Source organism: Aquarana catesbeiana, linkage group LG01 (assembly GCF_042186555.1).
Source record: "Aquarana catesbeiana isolate 2022-GZ linkage group LG01, ASM4218655v1, whole genome shotgun sequence".
NCBI lineage: Eukaryota > Metazoa > Chordata > Amphibia > Anura > Ranidae > Aquarana > Aquarana catesbeiana.
In genome coordinates this window covers 654,682,569-654,697,015 of record NC_133324.1, presented here as the reverse complement: position 1 = coordinate 654,697,015, position 14,447 = coordinate 654,682,569, and the positions used below count along the sequence as shown (strand labels likewise).

The 14,447-nt window shown below is 40.1% G+C and overlaps 1 protein-coding gene across 2 annotated transcripts in view; it reads left to right on the top strand.

Annotated features, from left to right (window-relative positions):
- PPP3CA (protein phosphatase 3 catalytic subunit alpha) overlaps positions 1-2,521 on the top strand; it is a 374,245-nt gene extending 371,724 nt beyond the window's left edge. For both annotated transcript variants that reach the window (XM_073601573.1, XM_073601581.1), the window contains one exon: positions 642-2,521. In XM_073601573.1, coding sequence (XP_073457674.1) covers positions 642-838 — 197 coding nt within the window. In that variant the 3' untranslated portion in view covers positions 839-2,521. The remainder of the gene's footprint in view (positions 1-641) is intronic.
- Positions 2,522-14,447: the final 11,926 nt, after the last annotated feature.

Genomic DNA, 14,447 nt, shown 5'->3' with positions numbered 1-14,447 from the left:
ATACTCCATGATTTGGATTTTTTTTTTTGTGATCTTTTCCAAGTGTTAAACAGTTTTTTGCAGACATAATATTGGTATGTCATTCGTTTCGAGTTTAAAATCATTCATATCAAATGGGAAATCTATCAACACATCAAAGATCAAATACCTACCCTCACAGTGGTATATTTAAAAAGAAAATTATTGTTATTCCATAGCCATGTATTCAGGGTTAGCATTGGAATTTATTTTTGTTTTAAAACCTAGACTTGTGTGTAAAACCTTAGATGGTGTGTACTCCACATCATTTCTGAGTAAAGCTTGTTATGAAGAAAATGTGTTTCAGCAGTATTTGTTAATTTTGTATGTACAGTTTTTAAAGTAACCAAAACTATTTTGTGATTTATTTTTTTTAAACAAAAATCAAGTTTTTTTTAAAACTGTGCAGAATATAAAAAAAAGAAAAACAAATGAGCTGAACTCAAATGGATAGCACTTTTTTTATTTTGTTTTAGTGGCATTATGTTTTTTTTTTTTTTGTTTGTTTTTTAATCCAGTGTTTTCCCACTTCATATCATGTGAATTATTATTTTTTTTTTAATTGTTTTTTTAAATTGTGTTAACAATATTTGTTTTTATACTTTTGACCTTTTTCTATGTAGCAATCAAAGGATTCTCGCCACAGCATAAGATTACTAGCTTTGAAGAGGCCAAGGGCTTGGACCGCATTAACGAAAGGATGCCACCTCGCCGAGATGCTCTTCCTTCAGATGCCAACCTTAACTCTATCAACAAGGCTATTTCTTCAGAGACCAATGGCACTGACAGCAATGGCAGCACCAGCAGCAATATTCAGTGACCACTTCCTGTTTATTAATATATTTTTTGTAGCTGCAAGGCATGACAGGATTGCTGCATATCAGCAACTGGGTGATCTTGATTTGGGTAAATGCTACTTACTCTGGGGTTGGTGATGAATGATTCAGTTTACAATGTCATCTAAAGAAATATAGTCTGATCTATTTTAGTGGGGGCCCTGGCCTCATCTGGATATGCCTATAAATGCTTGTAGAAAATATAAACAAAAATATTGCTGACCTATATAGAACATATTTTCCAATGACATTGGAACCTTTACATTACTGAAAGGCCTTCTTTTAGTTACTGAACATACAGTACATATTTGTCTAATTTCTTACTAACTATTGTATGTTTACATTTGCAGCTCTAAACTACAAATAGACATTAAACATTTTTAACATAATGTACAAACTAAAATAAGGACTATTTATTGATGATGTTTTGTTACTCTTGTCCAGATTGGCTCATTGTTTTCCCCACTGCTCCTCACTCTGTCAAAGCTGCTTGCAGTTGCATCTCTGTTTTAATGAATTGCAAGCCTCTCCAGGCAGAGTATCTGTAACCCAAACCACGAATCTGAAAAGTCTTAATGTCACTGGTGCTGGGACATGGACTTCAGTGCATTGCTTTAGCAAGGAAAAGGACAAAAGCAAAGAAAAAAAATTAAATGTAAGAATGTTGAAAAATTTGTTAAAGATGCCAAAAAAAGGAAAGTTTAATTTTGTACAGATTATACTTACCTCAGGTTACATTATTGTGCTTGAATGCCCTTCTTACTTATAGAACACATAGCTTAACTATTTGGCAGTGAATATCTTCTTTTTTTTTTTTTTTTTTTTTCTTTAATAAGCAAAACTGGAATAATGATAATCATTCTATTTTTTTGCTGGTCTATCTACGTTTTTTTGGTAAATAAAGTATTGGTTGTGGCTTGCTGAATTTTAATATTTATGAGTGGTGCATTTTTAAGTATAGTGAACAAGACACCATATTAAGTGCAGTGAAAAGCATCTATATTCTGTAAAAATCTGCCTATGCATGTTTTTTATGACAAAATTGGCTGTATAGGCCTGTATCAGACTGTAATGCGCTTAGTGGTTGGACTTATACTGGAAATGTATGTATAATGGCATACTTTATATTCTCTTAAAACGCTTAATGCCTTTGAAATTTTGTAATCAAAGAAAAAGCTTTGAAAAAATCTAAAGAAGAGAAAAGAATATTCTTAATGTTTTATAACATACGCTTGTCAGTGCACACATATATATGGTTAGCATGTTTAGCAAAACTTGTGAAATTTTAAATAAGTTTGTGGTTACATGTGAAACTTTAAGTGCATGATAACTGTTAGTGTCATAATAGTTTGGTCATTCTGTTATGTTACGTCATGTGCCACAAATGTGTAATTCTTTTCACTTTTTTTTTCCCTTTATAATATGAGTTACGGGTTATTATTGACTCCTTCTAACGACATCAAAAATACATTTAATTGAATCAAATTAAAGTCCATTGATATTTTCTAACAGTTGTTTTAAGTGCCCAAGTAATTCACTACAGCCTACAGCCTTGCCTTTGTAATTTGACTTCTGAAATGTTGGCAATCGAAGCATGCACGTGTAACAATGACAAAAAAAAGCATTTTATATTACTACTCAATAAAATGTGCATGAACTTAAGCATCCGCCTGCTTCCGGGTATTTTTCCTCACCATGCATCGCATTTAATTCAAGTAAATGTAAATATCATCAGTGAAAATTACAGGGGATTTCCAGGGAAAAGGAAAGCCCCATGTATGTGCCTGTGACCTGTGTGGTAACATAAACTGGTCACTACCCCTCTCTATTTACAGGAAGGTGTGGCTGCAACTGCAGAATTTATCTGCAGTGACATATTCTGGGAAAAAAATCATATCTCCACCATAATTATTTTTTGAGTATGCCAAATACTGTGGGGGGGTTTTAGTGGATAGCATTTTATTTTGAAAATCTTAGAGACCCCTGTCTGAGAGAGAATGTTTTTTTTTTTTTAGTAAAATCCTTTGTAAGTATAGCTAAAGCTAGGCTTTCTACCATTTTGAATAGAAAAAGATTAAAACTTGTCTCTGCTTTTGTCTGCTGAAAGAGAGAGGAAATATCCCCAAAGAGAGGGAAAACCATTCTAGACAGTTGCCATTGAAACAAATTACCTACATTGGAAAACTCTCTATGAGAGTGAATCTCCCCAGCGGGAGCACAATATAGGTGATAAAAATCTGGCAGGATTTCATACTCTCTCCAAGACTAACCTACATGTCTGTACTGTACAGCACACAAGCAAAGTATTCATTGACCCTGGGTTATAGGCTCATAACTTCCAGTGATCAAACAAGCTTTTAAGGATACACCCTCTGGTTACCTCCCTCATAACCTCACCCCAGTCCATGAGTCCTCAGTTTTCTGCAGAGGACCTAAAGTGATGGACCTCTTCTCCTTCACAGTGAAATCACTGTTCGCTTAACTAGTTTACTATATTTAATATTTTATCTTTAAATTCTGAAATCAACTCTTCACTGTTTTCTAATTCCACAAATAGTAGCAGTGCACCCATATCGGTGCAGCCTTGATAAAACCTTGGGAGCTGTACTCGGATCCCATGCCGCAAGGGTCCTGTAATGTTGCTTCCGGCACTGGATCATGCATGAGCGCTCACCCCGGCACTTAATGTAAGGCATGTAGTCAGCCACAGAGCACTCCAAACTGTGGTCCATCGCTATGGAATCCAGTCCCTGAAGACCCCTTCATGGGTGTGTCCAGCATGACAGGTAAATCCTAGACTTCATATACAGTCCAACATTGTGGACAGGTAAGACAGGGCCTCCCTGTATCTCTGACTATTAGACTGGACCTATATTTGAATTGCATTCACTTCAGTGTATATTTTTCAAATAAGATGCTAAAACTCAACCGTTTAAAGCTTAGTCTCAGGTGAATGACCATGTGTGAGATCACACCACAGGTCTCACATTTTACTGCCACTTCTGCCTAAAACCTTTTAAGGTACTCAGGTGCTTCCTCCAACCCTCTAACCACTGAGGATTCATTACAGGACAGTCTACTCCCGGGTTGCTTCATTTTCCTTTTGGACATGTTTACCCTATATTCCACATCCTACATCGTGAGTACCCCAACGTTAAATACCCTCACCCATAGCTATGGCGGAAGCCAGGCAAAAGAAAGTCTAAAATATGTCATGAGACAAATTTACAGAATGAAAATCTCCATTCATATGTGCAGAATCCAGTGGCTAAAAACCTGGATAGTTGAAGCCACGTGTAAAGGATGCCTCTCACTTATGTCTTTTCAAGAAAGACGGCTGTTTGGGGGGCAGTTGGCGAATTCATAAAGGATATCACAGGAGGAAAGATTTTACTTCCACAGGGGAAGATTCCACCCCCCCCCCCCTTCAGGAGCCTTTGCTTCTGCAAACCAGAGAGCACGTTCAACTTCCAAACCCAAGTTCAGCCCGTCCTTTCAGAGCAAAAGCCCAGCAAGTCTTCCCCAAAGCCCTCTTCCCAGTGAAGGGGTTCTCCTCATTGTGCTTGGCAGTGACAGTCAGTTACCGTTTGTTGAACTACCTTTTGACCTATCTTCTGCTCTGAAAGTTTTACAAAGGTCTTCGCACCTCAAGAAATAAGGTCAAGGAGACATCCCACAAACAGATTCTCCTTGAGTGTCTAGACCTCATGGTAGCCTTCTTTGCGTTTGTACCATTTACCCAGTTCCGTTCAAGACCTCACAAACAAAACATTTTGTCCTATTGGAACAAGCATACTTCTCTCGACCTGCCTAGGATCCTATCCAGCCAGGCATGAAATTCCCTAACTTGGTGCATCTCTAGCCCAGCCTTGACAATGAGGAAATCCTTTCCTCCCCATCACTGCAAAAGTGATAGCAACAGATGCCAGTCTTTCAGGCTGGGGGGTAGAGTTCCAGTCCCTGATGGTACAGGGAATATGGTCACCCATGGAAACTAAGCTCCCCATCAACATCTTGGAGTTCAGTGCAATAATGATGGTTCTGCAACACTGAAAACCCCTTCAAGGACACCCAATCAGGGTGCAGTCAGCTATTTCCGCTGCTGTGGCCTACAACAACCAGCAGGGGGGCAACAAGGGTCTTGCAGCCCTGAAGGAAGCAAGCCAGATCATCTCATAAACAGAAACTCGCTGTCTAGTGATCTCTTCTGTCTACATCCCAGGAGTAAACAACTGGAAAGCAGACTATCTCAGTTGCCAACACCAGAATCAGAGGGAATGAGCCCTTCACCCACACGTATTTAACCTGATATGTCAGAAATGGCGAACCCTAGATGTAATCAATCCTGACTTCCCGATTCAACTTAAAGCCCCATCTGCTCAACAAGATAGAGCAAGACAGTGTTTCCAATTGCACCAAACTGGGTCAAAAAGACCTTGTACACAGGCATACTCAGACTTCAAGGAGATGACCCCTGGCCTCTTTCCAACAGGCATCACCTACTTTCTTATTGCCCCTATTTCATCCTGCTTCTCTAGCCTCTGGCTTTAACAGCATGAATGTTGAAGCCCAGGTCTTAAGGGACAGAAGGATTGCTGAGTCTGTCATTCCTATTTTTTTAAAAGCAAGAAAATATATTTCCGGAAAGATCCAGCACCTACCTGGAAACCATTTTTTTGCCAAGTGTGAATACCTCCACCTCAATCCCAGAGGCTTTTCTATGCCTTGAATTCTGAACTTTCTACAATCAAGTCTTGATCAGAACTCAGTCTTAGGTAGTCTCAAAACACAGGTCTTGGCCTTGTCTATTCTATTTCAAAAGCCTTGTGCTTTTCTCTGATTTTTCAAAATCTTCATTCAAGTTATATATCATGTTAGGCTTAAATTACAGCATCTTGTGCCCATATGGGATCTCAGCTTGTCTCTCTGCCCCACAGAAACCATCCCTTGAATCCATCAAGGATATCCCCCTAGATGACTTCTCCTGTAAATGGCCTTTCTGGTATCCATCACATCTGCCAGACATTAGCAGCTCTCTTCTAGAAAGCCATTCCTAAGTTTGTCACATTGAAAAAGTAGTCTTCTGTCCAAGATCATCCTTTCTAAAGTGATATTAAGCTTCCACTTCAATAAAGACCTAGTCTTAAAGTGGACCTTCGCCTTAACTTTGAAGTTGCCCCCCCCCCCCCCCGCCTCCTCTTCCCTCCCCTCCCTCTCTTAGCAATTGACAGTATTGTTTTGGTTTTATTTTAATATGCTGTATTCATTTTACCTGCAAAGCAGCATTTCTACTCTTCTCGCCTAGGCGAGATTTTGTCTCCGCCTCTGGCGTGTTTGCAGATGTGCCACAGGGCTCAAGTTCCATAAGAGCCCTGCGGCACATCTGCACATGTTCTGGGATACCTGTTATCTTAGAATGCACAGTTTTTGCCACGCATGTGATGTGGAATTTCACACCACCCCAGTTTTAGGACCTATGTTGACAGGCTTTGGGCTTGTGTCGATGGGCAAATCGAGCTTGCTTTGCATTCCATTCCATTTGCATATGACTTTGATTAAGATGCTTCTTAGATCATTCAGGACTCATTGACAGGTGCATTTGACCCACAGTTAGCCCCTTCTCACCTGCAGTTGACCTCCATCTAAGCTGCTTTTGCAATTCAATAGACTTTCTTGGAAAGAGAAGTAGTTCTGACACAAGCAAATGCCCATTAACACAGGCCTTATACTCTCCTGTCCCCCATCCAAAGGCATCTCACTGACTAGATCGCACAACAGCTTATCAAAAGATTTCAACCGGGACTTGCACATACACTTATCACTCTCCACTCATTCCTATGAAGCTTAATTCGAGCTTAAGCTTGAAAGCTCTATTAGAATAAATAGTAATGCAGAGCTCATGCAGTGGCCCATCCAAGAACATTTTGACAAATGGCTGTTTGAGCAATTCATTAATATCTTGCTAAACCAGAGGCAACTGAGTGTAAGACTGGGAGGGGGTGCTGGGGCAGAGAGGTGGCTATGATAAAATTCACAAAGTTTTCTATTCGTAGTTGGTACACATCCTTTGAGTCTCTTGATGTACTAGAAGTGTTTTGGAAAAATAAATACATTTTAAAAAACTGCGTCATGATATTTTGTGTCTCTGTAGACATGCCAATGTTAGTATATGTTTTTACATGGACATTTTAACACCTTGACATTTTAAACCCTAGAAACCAGTAGAAAGTTTAACATCTGCTACAAGTGATTGCAATCCTATCACAAAACAATCCAGCAGTAAGTTGAGAAAGGTAAGTTTTGTACACTTGAGAAATATCTAAACGTTTCTCTGATTTCACATTGCTGTTAATATGTTACTGTATTTTAAGGTAAATTATAATATTTGAATTATAAATTACAGGATACAGTATTCATACACCATAGGTTCTAGGTTTGTACCTTTTGGTAATTGGACACTGGCAAGTTTTAAATGACACGACCTAACCCACTCTGTGAGTCCTCTTTTTGCTAGTGTCTGAAGGCGATGAACCTTTTCTCCTTCACTGAGAAATCCACGCTTAACTTGTGGTTCCAAAGCCTAAACATTTTTAACCTTAATGCAGAAGCCATCACTGGTCAATATCAGTCAGATCCTGTGATGAGGGGGTGGGGCAGAGCAACGCTGTCTGTATATGGACAGTTAGCACAGCTCAGGATCAAGCCTGCAGGTGTGCCATCATAGAAAGAGGCTTCCTATGGTGGCACATCGAGAAGAGGAGGAGCCAGGAGCACTGTTGGGGAACCCAAGAAGAGGAGGTTTGAGCCGCTCTTTGCAATTCCATTGCACAGAGCAGGTAAATATAACCTATTTTTTATTTATTTTTATTTGCGTTTGCAATCACTTTACTTTTTTTTCTTTATTATTTTATCATTCGAAGCTTCAATCAAGCTTCTCTCTCAATAAAACCTTAGTAGTTGTACCTGGACCCCTCCCTTGTGGTGATGACCTGCAATGTTGCTTCAGGCACTGGATTCTGCAGGGGCACTCATCTTGGCATTTGGTGCAATGCTTTGAGTTAGCTGCAAAATGCTATACGTGTCCAGGGCCGTTTCAAAAGGGTATAAAATAGAGCTCAACACTGCCACCTCACTGCTTTCTTTTTTTTTTTCTTTCAAATCAACCAAAAACTGCCCAAGGACAGTTAGATTTGCAGAATGCCCTGAACCACCTCTGTTTCCAGGGAGTTGTGCCAGTACCGCTATAAGACAGGTCCAAAGGATTTTCTTCAAACCTGTTCGCTGTACCAAAGCGGGGGGGGGTATTAATCCCATACTGGATGTAAAATCTGTAAACCAATTCCTTCATAATTAGTGCGGTTGTAAAAAAAAACACTAGTCCATCTAGTTCAACATGAAAAAAAATATTGAAACCCCCCCCCCCCCCCCCCATATACACAATCCTGTACCTACATTTGATCCAGGGGAAGGTATAAAGCATGAAAGAATTTGCTCCAGTGTGGGAAATAAAAATTCTTTCTGATCCCCTGGGAGGCAATAGGATATTCCCTGCATCAACTAGCCCTGGTTGTATTACCTCTAAAATGTAATATTGAGTTAGATTATGAGATTTTAGGAATGCATCCAGGCTTTATTCAAACAATCTACTGAGCTGGCCAGAACTAGCTGTTTAGAAAGTTTATTCCACATTTTCACAGCTTTTACTGTGACGAAAACTTTCTATATGTGGAGGTTAAATCTCTTTTCCTCCAGATGTAAAGCATGCCCCCTTGTCCTCTGTAATAACCTGAGAGTGAATAACTCTACACCAAGTTCACTATTTGGATCACTTATGTATTTATACATGTTGATCATTTCCACCCTCAATCTCCTCTTCTCAAGAAAGAATTTATTCAGTTTAGCTAATCTTTCTTCGTAGCTGAGCTCCTCCATGCCCCCTAACAGGTTGTTTTTCTCTGCAGTTTCTCCAGTTCTCTGATATCCTTTTTTGGGAACTGGTGCCCAAAACTGAACTGCATATTCCAGATGAGGTCATACTAATTGATTTGATTTGTACAGGGGCATGTGATGTCTCTCTCTCTCTCTCTCTCTGCAGTCTATAGCTCTTTTAACCACTTCAGCCCTGGACCATTTGGCTGGCAAAATGCCAGAGCACTTTTTGCGATTTGGCACTGCGTCGCTTTAACTGACAATTGCGCGGTCGTGCGACGTGGCTCCCAAACAAAATTGACATCCTTTTTTTCCCACAAGTAGAGTTTTCTTTTGGTGGTATTTGATCACCTTTGCGGTTTTGATTTGTTGCGCTATAAACAAAAAAATTGTGACAATTTTGAAAAAAATGCATTATTTTTACTTTTTGCTATAATAAACATCCCCAAAAAATATATAAAAATTGTTTTTTTTTTTCCTCAGTTTAGGCCAATATGTAGTCTTCTACATATTTTTGGTAAAAAAAATCGCAATAAGCGTTTGATTGGTTTGCACAAAAGTTATAGTGTCTACAAAATAGGGGATAGTTTTATGGGATTTTTTTTTTTTTCCAAGTCAATGTTTATTGTACATATAGGTTAAAATACACAATGAAGTACACAATAGTGGTACATAGTAAGAGTGCATTAGGTGAAGAACAGTGTTTAGGAACAGAATATTAGATACATTGACCTTATTTGTTCATTATATAGTATACATTAAAAGTGGAGTAAGGTAAAAGTCAACAAAAATCATAAGCTTAAAACATGTAGCAAAACTGAACGCGGGCGACTAGCCCAGCAAAAACTAAATAAAGGATACCTCGGAACGGATACCCCGTTAGAAATGTGTTTTGTCATTTCCGAGCTATGATGAGGTAGTCCCTTAAGCTGGTAAAGAGCGCAATTAATTAACGGTCAAATGGGGTTCAAATGTTAGTTTGTGAAATTGTCAGTGAGCAATATCCTACTTTCATGTGAAGTAACAGTTACTATCAGGATTGCGGTCACCGGACCACTAGCAATCCCTTGGGATGATTGATCCAGTAGGTTTAGAAAATAGTTAGGTTAAGGTATGAGATTGGTTGAATGGGGTTCCAATGTGAGCGAGGAGAGGATCGGGGATGGAAGGTGGTATGGCATTTTCCAGGAGCATATAGTAGGCCTATTAAATGTGTGTTAATAGTAAAGATGAAGGGGAGGGTGGGATGAGGGGGAAGTGGACTTTAAAGAAATAATCTGGACATTATCTCTCCTGGCTCTAACTGTGCCTAACGGGCCCTTGTGTGGTCCTAAGACATTAGACGGATGTATTCGTCTGTTGTTTGGAAATGTTTCCAGCAAGACCAGGTAGTTCGGAATTTTGTGGACGTGTCTTTGGATTGATGTATTAACTCCTCCATTTCAGCTACTTTAGCTATACGCTTGAACCAATCAGCAATGGATGGGGGTTTGGAGGATTTCCAGAGGGTAGGGATGCACATTTTTGCGGCATTTAATAGATGTAGCGTTAGGGAATGGTGATATTCTTTTTTGGGGATAGGGGAATGGTGTAAAAGCATTTGCGCAGGGGTAAGATTTATCTGGTATGTGGTTATTTTAATAATGCGTTGGACTTCTTTCCAGAAAGGCTGGATAAGTGGACATGACCACCAAATGTGGAGTAAAGAGCCATCTCCTTCAGAGCATCTCCAACAGTTGGGGGGAATGGTGGGGGAGATTTTATGTAGTCTGGAGGGAGTTTTATACCACCTAGAGAGGACTTTAAAACAGTTTTCTTGTACCGATACGTTTACTGAACCCTTATGAATGTAGGTGTAAATGTTTTCCCATTCTTCTTCTGATAGATCAATTGCAAGATCTCTCTCCCAATTGCGAGTTGCTATGTTGGATTTAGGGTTGCTATCAGAGAATAGGAGGGAGTAAATTACTGAGATCACATGTCTTTGAGGTTCGGTCTTGGTACACAGGATTTCAAATGACGTGAGTGATCTGGAAAAATCGGAGCGTTTCTAATTTGGAAATACATCCATTGCGGGAATGGTCTTCCAGATTTTTGAGTGGGTAAGTCGGAACAGAATAAGAAGGTGTGTCTAGAGAAAAAGTGTTCTGCACGAACCGTGACATGTGGCCAAAAATCTGCAAGGAACGAGTCCGAGAGGACCGCAGGGAAGTCGGGATTGTTTCGGATGGGCGTCAATGGTCCTTGCGTGGAGGAGATGTGTTGTTTTCGGCATGCCTTCTGAAAGGTTTGCAATGTGGTACCTATTAGGGGGTGTCGCTTGCAGACCTGAGGGGTGGAGCTTGAGGTAATCCAGGGTAGCAGTCTGATCGGAATTGAGGAGAATTCGTTTTCAATTTTAGTCCAGGCTTTCGTGTGAGTGTGGACATTCCAGTCGACTGTTCTCAATAGTTGGCAAGCTATGTGATATTTAGCTATGTCTGGGAGCCCAATACCACCTTTTAGTTTGGGTAGGGTTAATCTTTCGAAACTTAATCTGGGATGGCTTTTACCCCAGAGAAAGTCACTACAGGCTTTACGATAAGAGGCGAAAAATGATTGTGGAAGATGTATGGGGATCGTTTGCATCACATATAACAGTTTCGGGAGAATATTCATTTTTATTATGGATGCCCTACCAAACCACGAGAAGAGACCTGTCAACCAGGCCTTTAGGTCTTTGTGTATGCGCTGGAGGATTGGGAGATAGTTTTTGGAATATAGTTCGGACAACCGGGATGGAAGATTAATCCCTAAATAGGTAATTGCATCGCGATTCCATTTGAAGGGGAAATTAGATTGGCAAAGCGCAAGAGATTCTTTTTGTAAGGAAATATTTAAGGCTTCTGATTTTGCGAAGTTGATTTGTAGGTTTGATAAGGTATTAAATGTAGTAAAATCTTTAAGTAAGTTGGGTAGGGTAATGTGTGGTTCAGTGAAGAATAGGAGGATGTCGTCTGCAAAGGCAGCGAGTTTGTAGGTATTATTCGAAATGGTCACTCCTTTAATGTTTGGATTGGATCTAAGGTGTTGGAGTAGTGGTTCTAAAGTAAGGACAAATATTAAGGGTGAAAGCGGACATCCTTGGCGGGTCCCATTGGATATGGAGAAGGCATTCGACAGACAACCATTAACTCGTACCCTTGCGGTTGGGAAGGAGTAAAGGGCCATAATGAACTGTATCATGCGATTTCTCAGACCAATCATTTTTAGCACTTCGGACATGTAGTCCCATGCCACCCTGTCGAATGCCTTCTCCGTATCCAGGGAAAGGAAAAACCCTTGTTTTTGGAAGGAGGTCATCCATTTATGTATGTTAATGGCCTTGATTGTGTTGTCTCTTGCCTCACTTCCAGGTATAAATCCCACCTGATCTAAGGAGATGAGGTCAGGCAGTAAGGGCAGGAGACGATTGGCTAGAATCTTGGCAAATATTTTGAGATCAACATTCAGCAATGAGATTGGGCGGTAATTAGTCACTAGAGACGGGTCTTTATTTGGCTTAGGGATCACTGTGATGTGTGCTGTCTTATGGCATTTTTATTAATAATTTTTTTTTTTTACTAGTTATGGCGGCGCTCTGCGATTTTTATCGTGACTGCGACATTATGGCAGACACATCGGACAATTTTGACACATTTTTGGGACCATTGTCATTTTTACAGCGGTCGGTGCTATAAAATGACACTGATTACTGTAAAAATGACACTGGCAGTGAAGGGATTAACCACTAGCTGGCTAGGAAGGGGTTAAGTGTGTCCTAGGGAGTGATTCTAACTGTGGGGGGCGTGGCTATGAGTGACATGTCACTGATCACCGCTCCCGATCACAGGCGATTAATACAAGAAAGAATTTTGCTAAAAATGCAGCTTAGTATTGCATGCTTTTATTAAGTCTATGATATACCAGAACAACCCAAATCCTTCTCTGCAATTGTTTCGGCCAGCTGTTCTCCTCCTAAAATGTACGATGTATGCATGTTCTTAGCCCTCAAGTTTCTTGTAAAGAGCTTTTCCTCATACGAAATGTAACCCTTTCGCTGCCAGAGCCGTTTTAGCGTTTTTTTTTTTTACACACGTTTAAGAAAATCATTTTAGGTCTGAAGATTACACAAAACCCACAAATACAGTCAGGTCCATAAATATTGGGGCATCGACACAATTCTAATCTTTTTGGCTCTATACACCACCACAATGGATTTGAAATGAAACGAACAAGATGTGCTTTAACTGCAGACTTTCAGCTTTAACTTGAGGGTATTTACATCCAAATCAAGTGAACGGTGTAGGAATTACAATAGTTTGTATATGTGCCTCCCACTTTTTAAGGGACCAAAAGTAATGGGACAGATTAACAATCATCCATCAAACTTTCACTTTTTAATACTTGGTTGAAAATCCTTTGCAGTCAATTACAGCCTGAAGTCTGGAACGCATAGACATCACCAGGCACTGGGTTTCATCCCTGGTGATGCTCTGCCAGGCCTCTACTGCAACTGTCTTCAGTTCCTGCTTGTTCTTGTGGCATTTGCCCTTCAGTTTTGTCTTCAGCAAGTGAAATGCATGCTCAATCGGATTCAGGTCAGGTGATTGACTTGGCCATTGCATAACATTCCACTTCTTTCCCTTAAAAAACTCTTTGGTTGCTTTCGCAGTATGCTTCAGGTCATTGTCCATCTGCACTGTGAAGCACCGTCCAATGAGTTCTGAAGCATTTTGCTGAATATGAGCAGATAATATTGCCCGAAACACTTCAGAATTCATTCTGCTGCTTTTGTCAGCAGTCACATCATCAATAAATACAAGAGAACCAGTTCCATTGGCAGTCATACATGCCCACGCCATGACACTACCACCACCATGCTTCACTGATGAGGTGGTATGCTTTGGATCATGAGCAGTTCCTTTCCTTCTCCATACTCTTCTCTTCCCATCACTCTGGTACAAGTTGATCTTGGTCTCATCTGTCCCAGAACTGTGAAGATTTTTTTAGATGTTTGGCAAACTCTAATCTGGCCTTCCTGTTTTTGAGGCTCACCAATGGTTTACATGTTGTGGTGAACCCTCTGTATTCACTCTGGTGAAGTCTTCTCTTGATTGTTGACTTTGACACACATACACCTACCTCCTGGAGAGTGTTCTTGATATGGCCAACTGTTGTGAAGGGTGTTTTCTTCACCAGAGAAAGAATTCTTCGGTCATCCACCACAGTTGTTTTCCGTGGCCTTCCGGGTCTTTTGGTGTTGCTGAGCTCACCGGTGCGTTCTTTCTTTTTAAGGATGTTCCAAACAGTTGATTTGGCCACACCTAATGTTTTTGCTATCTCTTTGATGGGTTTGTTTTGTTTTTTCAGCCTAATAATGGCTTGCTTCACTGATAGTGACAGCTCTTTGGATCCCATATTGAGAGTTGACAGCAACAGATTCCAAATGCAAATAGCACACTTGAAATGAACTCTGGACCTTTTATCTGCTCCTTGTAAATGGAATAACGAGGGAATAACACACATCTGGCCATGGAACAGCTGAGCAGCCAATTGTCCCATTAATGTTGGTTCCTTAAAAAGTGGAAGGCACATATACAAACTGTTGTAATTCCTACACTGGTCACTTGATTTGGATGTAAA